The sequence below is a fragment of the Dipodomys ordii genome, unplaced genomic scaffold (genome assembly GCF_000151885.1).
Source record: "Dipodomys ordii isolate 6190 unplaced genomic scaffold, Dord_2.0 Scaffold95, whole genome shotgun sequence".
NCBI lineage: Eukaryota > Metazoa > Chordata > Mammalia > Rodentia > Heteromyidae > Dipodomys > Dipodomys ordii.
Genome location: NW_012267311.1, coordinates 3,120,259 through 3,138,646, shown reverse-complemented (window position 1 = coordinate 3,138,646; position 18,388 = coordinate 3,120,259). Strand labels below are relative to the sequence as shown.

General features: G+C 42.3%; 1 protein-coding gene across 2 annotated transcripts in view; it reads right to left on the bottom strand.

Moving 5' to 3' along the window:
* Ubap1 (ubiquitin associated protein 1) overlaps positions 1-18,388 on the bottom strand; it is a 62,653-nt gene that overhangs the window by 3,159 nt on the left and 41,106 nt on the right. For both annotated transcript variants that reach the window (XM_013026668.1, XM_013026669.1), the window contains 2 exons: positions 17,306-17,430; positions 8,765-9,688 (listed from right to left, as the gene is read on the bottom strand). In XM_013026668.1, coding sequence (XP_012882122.1) covers positions 8,765-9,688; positions 17,306-17,430 — 1,049 coding nt within the window. The remainder of the gene's footprint in view (positions 1-8,764; positions 9,689-17,305; positions 17,431-18,388) is intronic.

The window sequence follows — 18,388 nt, the reverse complement described above, 5'->3', positions numbered from 1 at the left end:
CAGTGAGTGCTGTTTCCTACATGGCCAGCTCAAGGTCTTGGGGTTTGTGTACCCCCCCTCATATCCCCTCCCCACTGTGCTGAAACGGAATGTGGACTCCAGGACGCTGTCAGTCTACTGCCCTGGCTGCAAGTGACTTGCTCCATACCACTGGATCTTGCCCTCATCTGACTACTATACAGATTCCTATGTTTAGCTTCTCCTACCACCATGGGTAATGAATCAGTCCAAGGCATAGACAGCTCAGTATCAGACTAAGGTCCCATCCATTATGTGAACAAGGTCACAAGCTGTTCTACAGCTTGGCTCAACACTCAAGAAACAAAATGTTTCAAAATTTTCTTTATTGGGGACAGGAGGGCGTGAGGCAAGAGCGAACCTCTGTCCTACAGCACATTCAAAATTATTTTTTTTTCTTCTTTGCTGGTCCTAGGACTTCAACACAGAGCCTGGGCTCTGTCTCTGAGCCTCTTTGTATTCCTTGTGCTACCACTGAGCCACAGTACCATGTCCAGCTTTTTCTGAGTAGTTTATTGGAGACAGGAGTGGGAGTTTCCTGGACTTTTGTGCCTGGGCTGGCTTCGAACTGTGATCCTTAGATTCACTGGTGCCCAGCTTCAAAATTAAATTTTTTCTTTTTTGTCTTTTGTCAATCATGGGGCTTGAACTCTAGTCCTTGGCACTGTCCCTAAGCTCTTCAGCTCAAGGCTAGCACTCTACTACTTGAGCCACAGCGCCACTTCCGGCCTTTTCTGTTTATGTGGTGCTAAGGAATCAAACCCAGGGCCTCAAGCATGTGAGCCAAGCACTGTACAGATGAGCCACCTTCCCAGCCACTCAAAATTAAATTTCTATAACCTGCTGCTCTCCTCAAACTCTGCTGGGCACACTAGGAAGACTGAAGGACTTCAGACCTATTCAGCTTCTGTTTAATCACCCTACCTACAAGACACTGTGGGTAGTCCAGTTATGGGGCTGCTAATAGGTTATGGAAGTCATGACAGAGCATGAATAGTAAACCAATATAGCTACTTTGCAAGCTCTAAAACTATCTCCCTTCAGGGACTGGTTCAACCTGAGCTCAAGACCTCAATAGCAAAAGAGAATGCTAGCTCTCATAGGATAAACCCAGCCAGCCAGATAGAAGTTATGACAAACTGCTTTTCTCATAAACCGCTTGAATATTTGAGTGTCTGGTCGAATATGAGCACTTCCAAAAAAATTACAAGTTAAAACAAAAATTTAAGCCAGGCACCAGTGGCTCACTCCTGTAATCCTAGCTACTCAGGAGGCTGAGTTCTGAGGATCACCGTTTAAAGCTGGGATACAAAAGTCCAGGAGACTCTTTATCTCCAATTAACCACTAGTGGCACTGTGGTTCCAAGTGGTAGAGTGCTGGCCTTGAGCAAAAAAGCTCAGAGACAGTACCCAGGCCTTGAGTTCAAGCCCCATGAATGACAATAGGACCTGAAAATGTTCCTTTTCTTTAAATATCTAATTTATATTTCTAGGCTCCTACTCCTAGGAGATGATAAAATGAAAACTCATCTTAAACTTATGTACACACAGAACATGACTCTAAGAGACTATGTAGGGGGGTGAGGGAAGGAGAGAGGAGGAAAAAGGAAGATAAAAGGGCAAGTAATTTCAAAATATGATACAACTATGTACAAAGTTACACAAGGAACCTCAATTAAAAACGATCAAAATGGGATTGGTGTTACAAAGGAAAAGAAGGCAATACAGAGATTATTCTAAGCAAAACATGTATGTATGTAATACCAAGTGAAAAACTCCTAGGTTTTTTGGTACATACTTCCAAAAAAACAGAAGAAATGAAAGTCAAGTAAACAGGCTCTGACGGGGGAGGGAGGGCAACAGGTAAGTGAGAGGGGATGAATAAGGTCGATAAGAGTTTATTTGCATGTATGGAAATAGTACAATTAAACCTACTGAAATTATTTTAAACAATTAAACCTACTGAAATTATTTTAAACAATTAAACCTACTGAAATTATTTTAAGAAGGGGGAGTAGGTTAGGGAAGAGTAATACAGGGTGGAAAATGGTAGATAAATTATTTATATATAAGGAAATGTCAACTTCCTTTTACAACTAATATATGCTAGTAATAATAAGTATTTATCTCGGGCTAGGTGTTAGTGACTTATGGCCATAATCACAGCTACTCAGGAGGCTAAGATCTGGAAGATCTTGGTTTGAGATCAGCCTAGGCTGAAAAGTCCAAAACAGTCCATCTAAAAAAATAACCAGCAAGGGGCTGGGAAGGTGGCTCAGTGGTAGAGCGCTTGCCTTGTATGCATGAGGCCCTGGGTTCCATTCCTCAGCACCACATAATCAGAAAAAGACAGAAGTGGCGCTGTGGCTCAAATGGTAGAGTGCTAGCCTTGAGCTGAGGGACGCCCAGACCCAGAGTTCAGGCCCCAAGACAAACCCAAAAAAAAAAAAACAGCAAAAATAAGTGTGTCTAGTGGAACAAGCCAGGCAAGGTAAGGCCAACTTCAAACCCAATAACCAGCTATATACACATACACACGCATGCGCGTGCGCACACACATGCGCACAAACACACCTTAGACCAGGCACTGATGGCTCATTCCTGTAATCCCAACTACATAGGAAATAGAGATCAGGAAGATTGTGGTTCAAGACAAGGTTAGGCAAAAAGTTAGTGCAAATCTCATCTCAACCAATAGCAAGGCATGGTAGTGTTCACCTGTGATCCTGGCTATATGGTAAGTGTAAATAAGGTCCTACCCCCAAAATAAGCAAGCAAAATAGTCTAGGGATATTACTCAAGTGGTAGTACACTTGCCTGAGGCCCTGTGTTCAAACACCAGTACCACTGGAGATTTTTTTTTTTAGGGAGGTAGGGGTGAGTCATGGGGCTTGAACTCTGGGCCTGCGCTCTTCAGTGCAAGGTGAGCGCTCTACTACTTGAGCCACCGCGCCACCTCCGGTTTTCTGGTGGTTAATTGGAGATAAGAGTCTCACGGACTTTCCTGCCGGGGCTGGCTTTAAACCAGAATCCTCATATCTCAGCCTCCTGAGTAGCTAGGATTACAGGTGAGAGCCACTGGCACCTGACCCATCAGAGATTTTTGACACATTTGTATATTCATGTTAGTATGAATCTTTACAAATATATGTATATATATTTGTATATAAATATATCTATATATTTATCTAGATAGATCCCAGCATCACCTTCAGTAAATATTAGAGATAACCTAAATATTCAACATAAAGTATGACTATTATTAGATAGTCATTTAAAAATGCATTTAGGGTAAGCATGATGGTTCACACCTGTAATCCTAGCACTCTGGGGGTTTATGCAGGAAGATGCCATGGTCAAGGCTAGCCTAGGCTATATAGTAAGGCCCTGTCTCAAAAAGTAAATAAATGACATTAAATGAAGGTTGAGGTACACATGATTAATATAGATACAACTATTTGTGTGTGGTGCTAGGAATCAGGTCCAGGGCCTTATGCACGCTATTGACCTGTATACCTCCAGTCCCAGATAAATTTTTTTAAATAACATTACTGCATTCAGAGCAGCTCTTTGTCATTTTTTTTAAATACAAAGGTAAAACATAAATCTTGGAGGGGTAAGAATTGACTTCAGCATAACATAGATTTTTCATATCCAATGGCTAAAATGTAAACTAAGAATGAACAAAACTGTAGAAAATGACTATTAAGGGCTGGGAAGGTGGCTCAGTGGTAGAGTGCTTGCCTTGCATGCCTGAGGCCCTGGGTTCGATTCCTCAGCACCACATAAGCAATAAGAAAAAAGCCGGAAGTGGCACTGTGGCTCAAGTGGTAAAGCACTAGCCTTGAGCTGAAGAGCTGAGGGACAGCGCCCAGGCCCAGAGTTCAGGCCCCACGATCGGACCACCAAAAAAAAAAAAGACTATTAAGGAATCTTTCCCAATATTAGTGTTTGAGGGCAAGGAAAGTTTGTTTTGTTTTTTGGGGGGGAGGTTGGTCGTGGGGCCTGAATTCTGGGTCTGGGCACTGTCCCTCAGCTCTTCAGCTCAAGGCTAGTGCTCTACCACTTGAGCCACAGCACCACTTCCGGCTTTTTCTGCTTACGTGATGCTGAGGAATAGAACCCAGGGCCTCATGCATGAAAAGGCAAGCACTGAGCCACTTTCCTAGCCCCAAGCAAAGTTTTTAGGAGGATATACCAGAGTTTCAAGGCTTCTAAAGAGTTTGGGTACTAAGCCTTAAAGGTCACAGTCTTTGTATTCCTAGGCAGTCTCCAAGCCCTACTTCTATCAAGACAGTTCCTCTGCCAAATCTTCCCAGCTGCCTTTACTCCACCCCACCCCTCTGATACGTGAACACTTGGAACATTGCAGACACGTTCCCACCCGCATTACTACCTTACTGAAACACTGTGGTCAACATTGCTGGCGTAGTATTAATGTAAGTGCCTAGAGGAAAGTTACCATATCCTGTACATTTCTAATTCCCTAGAGTTTGGCTTTGGGCTTAACACTTCAACAGGGCAATCAAATAAGTGGAAGCCTATTAGGATTTTCATAAGGGGAATTTCATTTAGTACAGCAAATTGAGAGATGTTTAGTGTCTCTCCCAAAAGCCACTAAAATAAATATTGAGAACTAAAATTATATTTACCTTTAGTGTCTAAGAAGAAAAAGTAAAAGCAAAGACAATAAATTTGAGATCTTAAAATGTGGAAAGTGCACAGAGGAATGTTAACTATTAAAAGCAGTAAGTAAGCAAGTGGAAAGAATCTTAAATCACTCAGATGCCTTAGAGCCAGACATTGGAAGCACCAGGTATTCTTGGGATAAAGTAAAAGCATGAGACAAGATACTCCCCCATCACACCCTCACCTACCATAACATAGGAGGTAGAAAATTTAGGGTTTTTTTAAAATGAGATTCAAATCAACAAATTAAAAAAAAGGAAAAAGCGGGAGGTATGGTTGGCACACAACTATAATCTCAGCACTCCTGGAGTTTGAGGCAAGAAGATTGCTAGTTGGAGGCCAGCCTGGGCTAATCAGTGACATGAGTTCTACATAGCAATACCCTGCCTCAAAAAAGCAAAAAAGTAATTTACATTATTATGTACATGCATCCAAATCTTGGATTTCAATGTGGTAGAAGATAAAAGAGAGGCTGCAGGAAGAGCTGGATATATCTTAACAGGAAGAATAAATTATCTAAATATGGTATCTTTAGTAAAAGATGATATAAACGTTTTATTCGGAAATAGAAAAGCCAAGTGTAGGCTAAAGCAGAAAAAGATTATGAGTTAGCAGACTCCTACGTAGTATGTCCCTGCCTTAAAAAAACGAAACAATGAATATAACTTAACAAAGAACCAGGCACAGATACATCCTATAGTACCAGCTTCTTGGGAGTTTGAGCAGGATGATCAATTAAGTCCAGCAGTTCAAAGCCTGCCTGAGCAACACAGACAATCCTTACTTTTCCCTTTAACATCCCTCACTCACTTCATCGCAAAGAGCTTCAGGAAAGCCACGTGTAGGTGGCTCATGCCTGTAATCCTAGCTACTTAGGGAAGCTGAGATCCAGAGGATCAAAGTTTGAAGCCAGCCCAGTCAGTAAAGTCCAAGAGGCCTATTTCAAAATAACCAGAAAGGGCTAAGCTGGTGGTGTGTCTACAGTGATGCCAGCCAAGCAAGCAAGCTGAGTGAGGTTCAGGCCCTGAGTTCCAACCCCAGAACTAACTAAATTTTTAAAAAAAGGATTTTTCTTCTAAGGAGACAGGAGAATCATGAAGCCAAGGCCAGCTCAGATCAGATAAGAGGTAAAGATCTTGTCTCAAAAACAAAACAAAATGCAAACAAAAGAGCTAGAAGCACAGCTGAAGTGGTATAGCATTTATCCTAGCATATATGAGACCTTGGGCTCAATCCCCAATAATTTTTTTTAATCACAAATGTCTCAATTACTTTAAATGGGGGTGGGGGGGAGGGAATGGGACGGCGAGAATGACATGACGTATTGGTTAAGGATCCCTTATCTTTCCAGGATGCTTTTATCTAAAGCAGGAGTATAATGCTGACCTTAACAACTGACCAGGAAAAATTAGGATGAAACCTACACTGTACACTCTTCAAGTTTATCTGGAAAGAGGTACAGGAAGTTTATAGGAAGCCAGGAGCAGCCCAGCACTGGTGGCTCACACCTGTAATCCTGGTTATTCAGGAGGCTGACATCTGAGGACAGAGTTTCAAAGCCAGCCCTGGCAGGAAAGTCGGTGAGACTTTCATCTCCAGTTAACCACCAGAAAACCAGAAGTGGTGCTGTGGCTCAAGTGGTAGAATGCTTGCCTTGAGCTGAAGAGCTCAGGGACAGCGCCCAGTCTCAGAGTTCAAGCATGAAGCTCTCCAACAATGGCAACACTCACACAATCATTTACCAAGAATGCTACTGCATCTGCAGGGACCTTGCCCTTGTAAATCAGACCAAAGTTTCATCTTTCAGCGGGCTAATAGCAGCCTTGTTATGGTCTCTGATAGACAATACAATTAAGTACCAATACAATTAAGCTCCTCTCTGATTCTAAAGTGTCTTGACGTGTTTAGTCATTAAAAAAAAAGAAATCTATGAGCTGGCATGTTAAAAGGTTCTTGGGCTTCTATGTTTACATTCTAGAATGCATTAATGTTTTATTCTATACTGCTGAAATAACCACATCAATAGCTAAGCTCACACTGTGTTAAGGAGAGGAACCTCAATGAATCTTCAAGGGTTTTTTGTGCCAAAATCAGATTTTCTTCAAGAAAGCTGTAATTTTCTTATTGAGCCAGCTCTCTACATTAAATCCGAGTCCTCAGGACAACCATCCCCCTCCCTCCCTAGGAAGAAGACTGTACAAATCTTAACAAATGTTCATGGTGACAGGATTAAAAAATAACTATATGACTATATGGCTATGCTTGCGAAGCAGGCACTCTCCCATCACACGTCCAGGCCCTTTTTACCTAGAGTCTCAATTTATGCTTGGATTGGTCTGGGCTATGATCCCCTCCTACTGTGCTTCTCCGTGTCACAGGATGACAGGCACAGAACACTGTACTCAGGCACTGTGCTTCCCCATAACTGGGATAACAGATGTGACCACTGTGTCCATCCACTGGTGGAGATGCAGTCTTAATTTTTGTACCTGAGGTTACCTTCAACTCTGATCCCCTGATCTCTACACCTCATAAGTATCTAGGATTAGACTTTGGCTACCATGCCTGGCTAAAATGTGCAGATTTTTAAATGACAGCTTTCTACTTCATCCTTCAACTTCAAACACAAATTACCTACCAATCACGAAGGAACCACCCAGTCTGAAGAAATCTAACTCCAAGTTAGCCAAACTTTGATTGTAAAAAACTATACGCAGGGAAATGGCAACACTGTGGCTCAAGTGGTAGAGCACTTGCCTTGAGCTGAAGAGCTCAAGGACAGACAGTGCCCAGGCCCAGAGTTCAAGCCCCATGACTAACCACCCCCCCAAAAAAAAAACCATACTCAATGCACAACAACATGAAGATAAGGAAGCTGGAAGAAGTTACAAGGAGCACCAGGGCAGGTTTAAAAGAAAGAAAAAAATAATTGGAAAAAAAATTAAATACAGCCATGCATGGTGGCTCAAACCTACAATCCCAGCACTTGGGAGGTAGTCAGGAAAGCAGGTTATCTAACTAGACCTTGTTACCAAACAAAAACTTTAAAAAGCCAGGAGCTAGTGGCTCACACCATAATCCTAGCTACTCCAGAGGTTGAGATCTGAGGATTGTAGTTCGAAACCAGCCTGAGCAGGAAAAGCCCACGATACTCCAGAAGTGGAGCTGTAGCTCAGGTGGTGGAATGCTAGTCTTGAGCAAAAATCAAGGTAAGCTGGGTGCCATTGGCACACATCTGTAATCCTAGCCAGCTCAGGAAAGTCTGTAAGACTCATCTCCAATTAACCACCAGAAAACCAGAAGTGGCTCTGTGGCTCAAAGTGGTAGAGCGCTAGCCTTTAACAAAAAAGAGCTCAGGAACAGTGCCCAGACCCTGAGTTCAAACCCCATAACCAACAAAAAAGAAAAAGAAAAAAGCTCAAGGACAGTGTCCAAGCCCTGAGGAGTTCAAGCCTCAAGACAAGCATACACATACACACAAAATTAAAAAGGAAAAAAGCCCTAGAACATGGCAGCACATAAAAACAAAATAATAGCTATATGCTAGTGGTTCACGCCTATAATCCTAGCTTCTCAGGAGGCTGAGATCTGAGGACTGAGGTTCAAAGCCAGCCCGGGCAGGAAAGTCCTTGAGACTCTTATCTCCAATAAAACCACCAGAAAACTGGAAGTGGCACTGTGGCTCAAGTGGTAGAGTGCTTGCCTTGAGCTGAAAAGCACAAGGACCGCACCCAAGTCCACAGTTCAAGCCCCACAACCAACAAAAGAAAAAATAATAATAAAGACTAGAAATGCCATTCAAAGGATTCCCATTATTCCTTTATCTTTACAGAGGAAAAAAAAATCCCCAAAAGAATCAGGGATGCCCTAACCTAGGCTAGAGGTATATGTAGTGGTAGAGGACTTGCCTAGCATACCCAAGGCACTGGGTTCAGTCGATAGCACACAATAAGTAGGTACACTCAATCTAACTAGGCTCTGTTTAAAACTTAATCCTGGTCCTCAGGAAAAGCAACGTTTGGTACTGTAACTTAGGGGAGTAATTTCAAAGACTTACTGTGGAACCAGTATTTGGAGGTGATGATTCTTCTGTGTACATAGACAAGACAGACAGGGAAGGCATCTGGGAGGATGTCAGGGTTGGCACTTCTGTGCCACTGTCCAAGTTCAAAGCTGAAAGCCCAAGAGTATGGTCCCCATTGAGCTCACTGGCACTGCTTTGGGTAGAAGGCTTTAGGGAATTCCAGGATGTGCCGCTGCGGAGGCAGGATGTGCTATGGAAAGTGCTGGCCAGTTTGACTGTCGTCTGACTGCTGTCATCAGAGTCAAGTTTGGGGAAGGACAGAGATTTGATATTGCTTACTGCAGGGATTGGGGGTAGGGACACTTTGGAAGACAGCGATATCTTTTCACAGTTGCCCAACTGTGGTAACGTTATAAAGCCATTGGGTTTATGAAGAGGCTTGAAATCTAAGGTTGCCCGCTCCAAAGATGCCAACACCTCTTCATCCTGTAACACAGACCCAGAGCCTCCTCTAGGCAAGTTATTGTCCAATATCTGGGCCATAATAGGTCCAGTGGTTCCTACCAGAATGTTTCTCAGCTCTTCCTTCTCATCAATAGTTTTTAACTCCAGATTTTCAAATGGGTCCTCTTCGCACTCAAAGTCAGCAGGATTGAAATCTGCCTTTGTGTGGGGTGGGCTGAGAACTTTCTGTTTTGTGGCACTACTGCTGACCCGAGTTGGAGTGAGGATGCTGTTGTGCTGCAAGCTGGCGAGGATGGGATTAATAGGAGGTGGCTTTGTGGCTGCACTGTGAGTCTTGGGGAAGCTCATTTTGCTATCGCCCTCTGGGCCACTCTTAGAGTTCACTTTAGCTTCTGCTTCCTCGGCCTTACGCTCTGCTTCTTGCTGGGCTTCTTGGATTTTCTTAATGTCTTCAGCCCACTCAATGGTTTTCTTTTCCAAGGAGAAGTCATACTGCAAAGATACAGCAGAGAAAGGTGTGAACTGAGGTGGCTGCCCTTTGCCCACCCAATTCACTCCTTCCTCACTCCTACACAAGAGAGGTGGCCAGACATTTAAGGCACGTGGGGTGATCCTCAAGAAGAAAGAGGCCTCGATAGTTTAACCGAACCATGCTCCCAGATTACTTGCAGAAATTAAGTAGAAAGAGGTCCCACCAAGGCAATCCTACAGAGTAAGACAAGGAACCTTGCCACTTCCTTCACTTCTCTTCCCTTGGGCCGTTTTCCTCCCTAGAATTACTCTTGGCTCAACCAGGAAGCTTTAGCCACTTATGTTATGAAGTCTTTCCAAAATCTTACACCATTTGTCTTTACCAGTCATCTGATAGAAGACACATGTAAATCACACGTAGCTTTAACCTGTCATCTCTAGCATTTTTCCAACATCACAATCCACTTTAGACAACAATCCAGCTAGACCCTCTTTAGGTCTCTATTATCTAACAGAGAGTGAGTGAGTGAGTGAGTGTGTGTGTGAGTGTGTGTGTCTTATCTAAGACTGTGTGTGTGTGGTATTGGGTGTGTGTGTGTGGTATTGGGTGTGTGTGTGTGTGTGTGTCTGTGTGTGTGTGTGTCTGTGTGTGTGTGTTTTATTGGGGTGAAACCCAGGACTTCACACATGGTAAGCAAGCTCTACACTGAGCTATATTCCCAGCCCAGGATGATTTTCTATGACTTTCTCTAGATTTTCTCAACCCCGAAATTGTAACTATTATTACCCCTACTACAAAGGCTATGCACAAAGTCATAAAGCTGGTAAGTTCTAGAGCATGGATTTCAACATAGGCAGTCTCACTAGATTCTCTACACATATACTTAGATTATAATGAGTAGGTTGCACTCAAAATGCAAGAATCTTATTAAGAAATCCTGAGCCAGGCACTGGTGGCTCACACCTGTAATCCTAGCTACTCAGGAGGCTGAGATCTGAGGATCTCAGTTCAAAGCTAGCCCAGGCAGTAAAGTCCGTGAGACTCTTATCTCCAATAAACCACTAGAAAACCGGAAGTGGCGCTGTGGCTCAAGTGGTAGAGCGCTTGCCTTGAGCTGAAGAACACAGGGACAGTACCCAGGCCCAGAGTTCAAGTCCCACGACCAGCAAAAAAAAAAAAAGAGAGGGAGAGGCTAGGCACTGGTGGCTGGCTCATGCCTCTAAGACTAGCAACTCAGGAAGCTGAGATCTGAGGATCACAGTTCAAAGCCTGCCTAGGCAGGAAAAGTCCATGAGACTCTTATTTCCAAATAACCACCAGAAAACTGGAAGTGTAATGTAGTTCAGGGGGAAAAGCTCAGGGATAGTGCCCCGAACCTGAGTTCAAGCCCTACAAATGACAAAAAAAAAAAGGAGAGGAGGAGGGAGAAAGGAAAGGAAAGTAGTAGAAAAAAAGGGAAGGAAGAATGGCTTAATGGGAAGTGATTAGACCTTAAGAGGGATTAATGACTTTCTTAGAGGTTCTTGTTTAAAGAGAATCTAAGCCAGGTGTGCCGACACCCAACTACAATAATAGCACTCAGGAGGCTGAAGCAAGAGAATCATGAATTCAAGGCCATCCTGGTCTATAACTTGAGACCCTGTCTCAAAATGACAATAAAAATGTTAATTTAAAAAGAAAGAAAAGACTGGCACTTGTTCAGAATCACTCAGTTCCTGGGGAACCCAGCAATCTCTCCTTTCTTGCACATGGGCTCCTTCTACATGCATGCATTCCCTTTCCACTTTTTCAACATGGTATGACGTAAGCCAGATGGCCAACAGGGGCTGAAGAGATGGAGCCACCCAGTCTTGAACTTTCAGCCAATAAAACTGTAAGCAAATAAACTTTTTCTATACAAAGCACTCAGCCTCCTTTATTATAGAAACACAAAATAGATTAAAACAGGGGGCCAAGTATTTTATTTAATCCTTGTTATATATTCAAAAACTAATTATTTGCCTTGAAGAATTTAAGAAATCTTGTAAGATTACAAGAACTCAGATCCTGGGTGCTGTCCCTCAGCTCTTCAGCTCAAAGCTAGCGTTCTACCACTTGAGCCACATCGCCACTTCCAGCTTTTTCTGCTTACGTGGTGCTGAGGAATTGAACCCAGGGTCTCATACATGCAAGGCAAGCATTCTACCACTGAGCCACCTTCCCAGCCCTGCAAAGCGATTATATGACAATTCTAATGTGTATTAGAGTGATAGCAGAATCTGTTATAAACAGTTATGACACTAAGTGCCATCACCACTATATCCAATAGAAGTTTTCTGGACTCTAGATGTAATTAGCTAAAAAAAAAAACCTGAGTCTATATTATTATGCAAGGACAAATGTGAACAAGTTATAGACACATCAAACTGTCTAGAACTCGAGGTCTGTTTTCTGGCTACATAAGGCACCAACATCAATTCCACAGCCAAATTCTCCAGGCAAATAAAGCTTAAAGTTGTTTTGTGCAGTTACTTCTACCTGGCCCACGTAGAAATGGAGGTTAGAGCCTTGATCTCTTTTGGCCTGAGTGGATGCTTTAGGTTTCTATAATATGCCTTTATCAGTGCTACACATACTAAGTAAGAAACACCTGCAAAAACCTGAAGTGGCAAAAATTTGGAATTCAAAATAAATTTTCTGCATATGTCAAATGAAGCAATGAACAATATGAGAAAACACAGTTTTTGGTTTTCAGAGGGGGATCTCTTTGTTGCCAAGTTGGTCTCAGCTCAAGTGATCCTCCTACCTCAAGCTACCAAGCATCTGCGTCTACTGACCTACCTGCATTACAGCAGCCACCAAGTCATCATCTTATTTTCTAGTTATTTTTGCTATATTTTAACTTTTTGTGTGTGCCTATGTGTGTTCTTACTAATTTGTGTGTGTGTTGTACTAGGTATCAAATTCAGAACCTTATGCATACAAAGTATATATTCTACCACTGAGCTACATTCACTAGGCCTAGGGATGTTGTCAATCATACTGCTAATAGTACTATACTCACAGATAAGTATTTTAATGACTATGTGTAGCTACCTATTTAAAAAAATTAGGCAAATAAAACAAAGAAAAGTTAATAAGGTAAATCTACCTTTTACAGTTCAATGAAATCTCCATATACAAAAGGAATACCAGGGTTGAGATTGTGGCTTAGTGGTGTAGTGCTTGCCTCACATGCATGAAGCACTGGGTTTGATTCCTTAGTACCATATACACAGAAAAAGCCAAAACTGGGGCTGGGAAGGTGGCTCAGTGGTAGAGTGCTAGCCTTGCATGCATGAGGCTCTGGGTTGGATTCCTCAGCACCACATAAGCAGAAAAAGCTGGAATTGGCACTGTGGCTCTCAAGAGGTAGAGCGCTCGCCTTGAACTGAAGAGCTGAGGAACAGCACCCAGGCCCAGAGTTCAAGCCCCATGACCGACAGAAAAAAAAAAAAAAAGAATTGGCAAGGATGTGGAGAAATTAGAATACTCTTACAGTGCTAATAGCAATGCAAAATTATACACTAGCTACTTTGGAATATAGTCTGTTTTTCATACTATTAAACATAGCTATCATAAGACCCATCATTTCCAAAAGAAAACACAGTCCACAGGGGGGGAAATATTTATAATGGCATTATTCATAAGTGGAAAAACTAGAAATTATATTAACTGATGAATATAGCAAAATGTGGCATATCTATACAATGCAGTATTATTCAGACCATAAAAATTAACAAGATACTAATCATTCATACAATTGGATAAACATTAAAAATGTAATAGGGCTGGGCGATGGTGGCTCATGCTTGTAATCCTAGCTACTCAGGAGGGTGAGGTCTGAGGATAACGGTTCACAGCCAGCCCAGGTAGGAAAGTCCTTGAGACTCTTATCTCCAATTAACTACCAGAAAAAAACTGGAAGTGGCATATGGCTCAAGTGGTAGAGCGCTAGCCTTGAGTTGAAAAGCTCAGGGACAGTGCACAGGGCCCAGAGTTCAAGCCCCACAACTGAAGGAAGAAAAAAAAAAGTAATAGGGACTTAAAGGCTGATTTTAATAAAAGCACTGACTCTTCACTGGGGCCTGAAGATGTCCAATGGGGCAACTTAAATCAGAATAAAAGCCTGGACTTGTCTTTTTCTATATCATTTTCTTGCATTCATTTTGAATTAAGGAAAAAAGTGTCTGATGAATAAACATCTCTGACAAGACTTGAAATTATTTTTGCTTTTTGTTGTTTTGTGGGTTGGCTTTTTTGTTTTGGTTTTGGTTTTTTGGCTTTTGTTTTGCAGTACTGAGGGTTCAACTTTTCCTTACCACTTAAACCAAACACCCTAGCCCTATTTGACAAGAGTTGAAACTATTCCCCCTTGCAGCAGCAACCTTCTCAACACTGATAGGGCCCAATTCTGAGATAATGATCACCAGACCAAGACTTAAGCAAATCTCCAGCTATGCAATCCCTAGCCCCAAGAGTGTAGGTAGCTCCTCAAGGCAGACTTAAAGTCACTAACTGCTTTCTTTCTTTGAGTGTGTTCATACTGAGAAAACTGAGTGTTTTCCATCCAGTCTTTACCATTCTTTTCTTCAAAGTGTCTAGTGAGATAAGTGCCTAGATCTGGCTCCTGGGCACAAGTCAGACCTTAGGACCTAGTTTGATGATTAAAAAAAAAAAATGCGAGGTGAAATAAGCTCAAAGGCTACATTCCATATTTTCAGATCTCATTTATACGGTATGTCCAGGAGATACAGAAAGTAGACCAGTGTTTATCAGAGACTGGGAGCAAGTGGCAGGGGGATGAATTGCTTTAGGGAAATAAAAATGTTCTGGGATTATACAGCAGTAATATTTACACAGCTCTCTGAATATAACCACTATATAGCTTTAAAAGGTAAGCTCATGGCATGTGAATTATATCTCAATAAAAAATTTTAAAATAAAATTTTCAGATGGCTCACACCTGTAATCCTAGCTACTCAGAAGGCTGAGATCCAAGAATCAAGGTTCAAAGCCAGCCTGGGCAGTAAAAGTCCATGAGACTCTTATCTCCAATTAACCACCAAAAAGCCAGAAGTGGTTTCAAGTGGTAAAGTGTTAGCCTTGAGGGGAAAAAAAAACTCTGATTAGTGCCCACGTCCTGAGTTCAAGCATCAGAACTAGTGCACACATACACAAAAATAAAGTAAAATAAAAATTTCAGCCGGGCACCGGTGGCTCAAGCCTATAATCCTAGCTACTCAGGAGATGGAGATCTGAGGATCATGGTTCAAAGCCAGCCGGGGCAGGAAGTCCTTGAGACTCTTATCTCCAATTAACCACTAGAAAACCGGGAGTGGCGCTGTGGCTCAAGTGGTAGAGCACTAGCCTTGAGCTGGAGTGCAGGGACAGCGCCCAAGCCCAGAGTTGAAGCCCCACGACGGACCAAAAACTAAAAATTAAATGTAAAAAAAAAATTCAAACTGTGATTATCCACAGTAAACAGAATGAGGATGATGACACAGAATTCCTTTTAAACTAACATAAACCAGAAAGAAAACTTTTCCAGAAAGTTGTATTTTTAAAAAAATATGTATCTTGGGGCTGGGAAGGTGGCTCAGTGGTGGAGCGCTTGCCTTGCATGCATGAAGCCCTGGGTTCAATTCCTCGGCACCACATATGCAAAAAGAGAAAAGCCGGAAGTGGCACTGTGGCTCAAGTGGTAGAGCGCTAGCTTTGAGCTGAAGAGCTGAGGGACAGCACCCAGGCCCAGAGTTCAGGCCCCACGACCGGACCCAAAAAAAAAAAAAAAAAGTATGTATCTTCTGAAGTCACAGGAAGAAATGCTTGAGTACTATACATTTTCTAAACTGTAAACATCTTGACAACAGTTATTATTAAGGCATGTATCTCTCCATCTCTCCTCAGTACCCCACAGAGTACCTCTCCAAAGTAGGCATACAATAAATGTGTACAAAAAGGAAGAGGCTATATGCTGCTTTTAATAAGCAATTCAATAATTTGTAGAGCTTAAAGATCAAAGAGCTAAGTGGCCCTTGAGGAGATGGCATTCAAGCACAGTCTAAAATACAAAATATATTTTAGCAGAGAGGCAGCTGTTAATACAGTGAGAAATAGAAGAGTATTCCAGGTAAAATAGGAGCTTATGGGGAAAGCTGGGTGCAGGCAAGTAATATACAAAGTCTGTTCTATAAACTGCTAGTAACCTAGTTTGAGAAACCTGGAGGCAACAAGCTAATATACTTTGCTTTTTTTTTTTTTGTCGGTCGTGGGGCTTGAACTCTGGGGCTGGGCGCTGTCCCTCAGCTCTTCAGCTCAAGGCAAGCGCTCTACCACTTGAGCTACAGCGCCACTTCCAGTTTTCTGGTGGTTTATTGGAGATAGGAGTCTCATGGTCTCTCCTGCCCGGGCTGGTTTTGAACCACGATCCTCAGATCTCAGCCTCCTGAGTAGCTAGGATTACAGGCGTGAGCCACCAGCGACGGGCTGCTAATATACTTTGCCATAATGTTGTCTCTACATTACATTCAATAATGATCAGTGGGTCACTAAACATTTTTTAATAGTTCTTTAAGAATATTAATCTTTATAGGTGGAGATGGGAGGGAAAGACTGGGAGAGAGAAAGGGAAATGTACTTATTATCTGACTTATGTAACTTTCGTAACCTTTGTAATAACAATAAAAAAAACTTAAAAAATACTCTAGAAACAATGTGGAAAAAGGAAGGAAAATATGACAAAGGGCCAACTAAATAGGCTACTAACATAGACCAGGTGAAAAATAAGGTTGTACTGAAATAGAAAAATAGAAACAGCAAAAGAAATACATTATCTAACTTAGTGACTGAGAAGACAATGAAGACATGAGCAGAGAAAGAAAAGGGGTGAATAAGTTAACTGGGCAATGGGGTTTTATTTTGTGCTAGGCACAAAGTGGCAAAAAATATATTAACCCAATAGACTAAACACAATCTGTATATATTGTTTGTGTTTGGAAATAGAAATAGAAATGTGGGAATATATAACAATGTGAGCCAGGCAGTAACAGAAGCCACGACAAATACAAATTAGGGGCTCGAATGTGGCTTAGTGGTAGAGTGCTTGCCTAGTATGCAAGAAGCCCTGGGTTCCGTTCCTCAGTACCACATAACCAGAAAAGGCCAGAAGTGGCACTGTTGCTCAAGTGGTACAGTGCTAGCTACCCTTAAGCAAAAGCAGCTCAGGGACAGTGCTCAGGCCCTGAATTCAAGCCCCAGGACTAGTAAAAATAAAAAATAAAAAAATAGTGCTGGGAAGGTGGCTCAGTGGTAGAGCACTTGCCTTGCATGCATGAGGCCCTGGGCTCGATTCCTCAGCACCACATAAGCAGAAAAAAAAAGCTGGAAGTGGCACTGTAGCTCAAGTGATAGAGCACTAGCCTTGAGCTGAAGAGCTGAGGGATAGTGCCCAGGCCCAGAGTTCAGGCTCACGACCGGACTCCCCCCCCCCCCCCCAAAAAAAAAAAAAAAAACGAATTAGAGATGTAAGCATAGCTTTTTCTATTGTCCTATACATCAAATTCTTATTCTTTACATTTTTAAATGCACTAAACTTTAACTAAAAAATCACCACTTACCTGCACTTCTCTGACAACCTGCAAACAATCAGGCAAGGAGAAGCCAATAGGTAGACCAACTTTAGCTGGTGTTTTGAATTTGTCTCCTATCTTAAATGGGACATCATCAAGGTAACTGAAAGTCCCTATAATCAAAAATAAAGTAGAAAATATCAGCAAAGAACTTTATTATTTTTTATAATATTATGTTTAGTGGATACATATTAATTTAGTTGTACTCTAAGACTTCACTGCTTACCTTTTCCTTAACCCTAGATCACTAAAGAATAAAATCCTACTTCGTTCTACTTAATCTTATTAGAGTTGTTTTTCAATTATGCTGACGTGTAAAAGGTAGAGTTCTTTTTTTTTTGGTCAGTCATGGGGCTTGAACTCTGGGCCTGGGCACTGTCCCTGAGAATTTCAGCCCAAGGCCAGCACTCTACCACTTGAGTCACAGTGCCACTTCCCATTTTCTGGTGGTTTATTAGAGGTAAGAGTCTTACTGCCTGAGCTGGCTTTGAACCATGATCCTCAGATCTCAATCTCAGCCTCTTGAGTAGCTAGGATTACAGGCTTGAGCCACCAGGGCCCAACTAAAGCTAGAGTTCTTTATTTTGGGTCCGGTTGTGGGCCTGAACTCTGAGCCTGGGCGCTGTCCCTCAGCTCTTCAACTCAAGACTAGCGCTCTACCACTTGAGCTACAGTGACACTTCCAGCTTTTTTTTTTTTTTTTTTGCTTATGAGTACTGAGGAATTGAACCCAGGGCCTCAGGCATGCAAGGCAAGCTCTTTACCACTGAGCCACCTTCCCAGCCCCTAAAGCTAGAGTTCTTAAACAGCCTTTTCCCCACCAGGATCCAAGACCTCTCTCTGCCCTTATTTCCTAGTAGTCATCTTCTGGCTCATTGCAGTAAGTCATGGTGAACTCTCTTTACAACGGCAGGCAAAATAGGTCAAATCCTGGGCTGGGAAGGTGGCTCAGTGGTAGAGAGCTTGCCTTGCATGCCTGAAGCCCTGAGTTCGATTCCTCAGCACCACATAAGCAAACAGAAAGAAGCCAGAAGTGGCGCTGTGGCTCAAGTGGTAGAGCGCTAGCCTTGA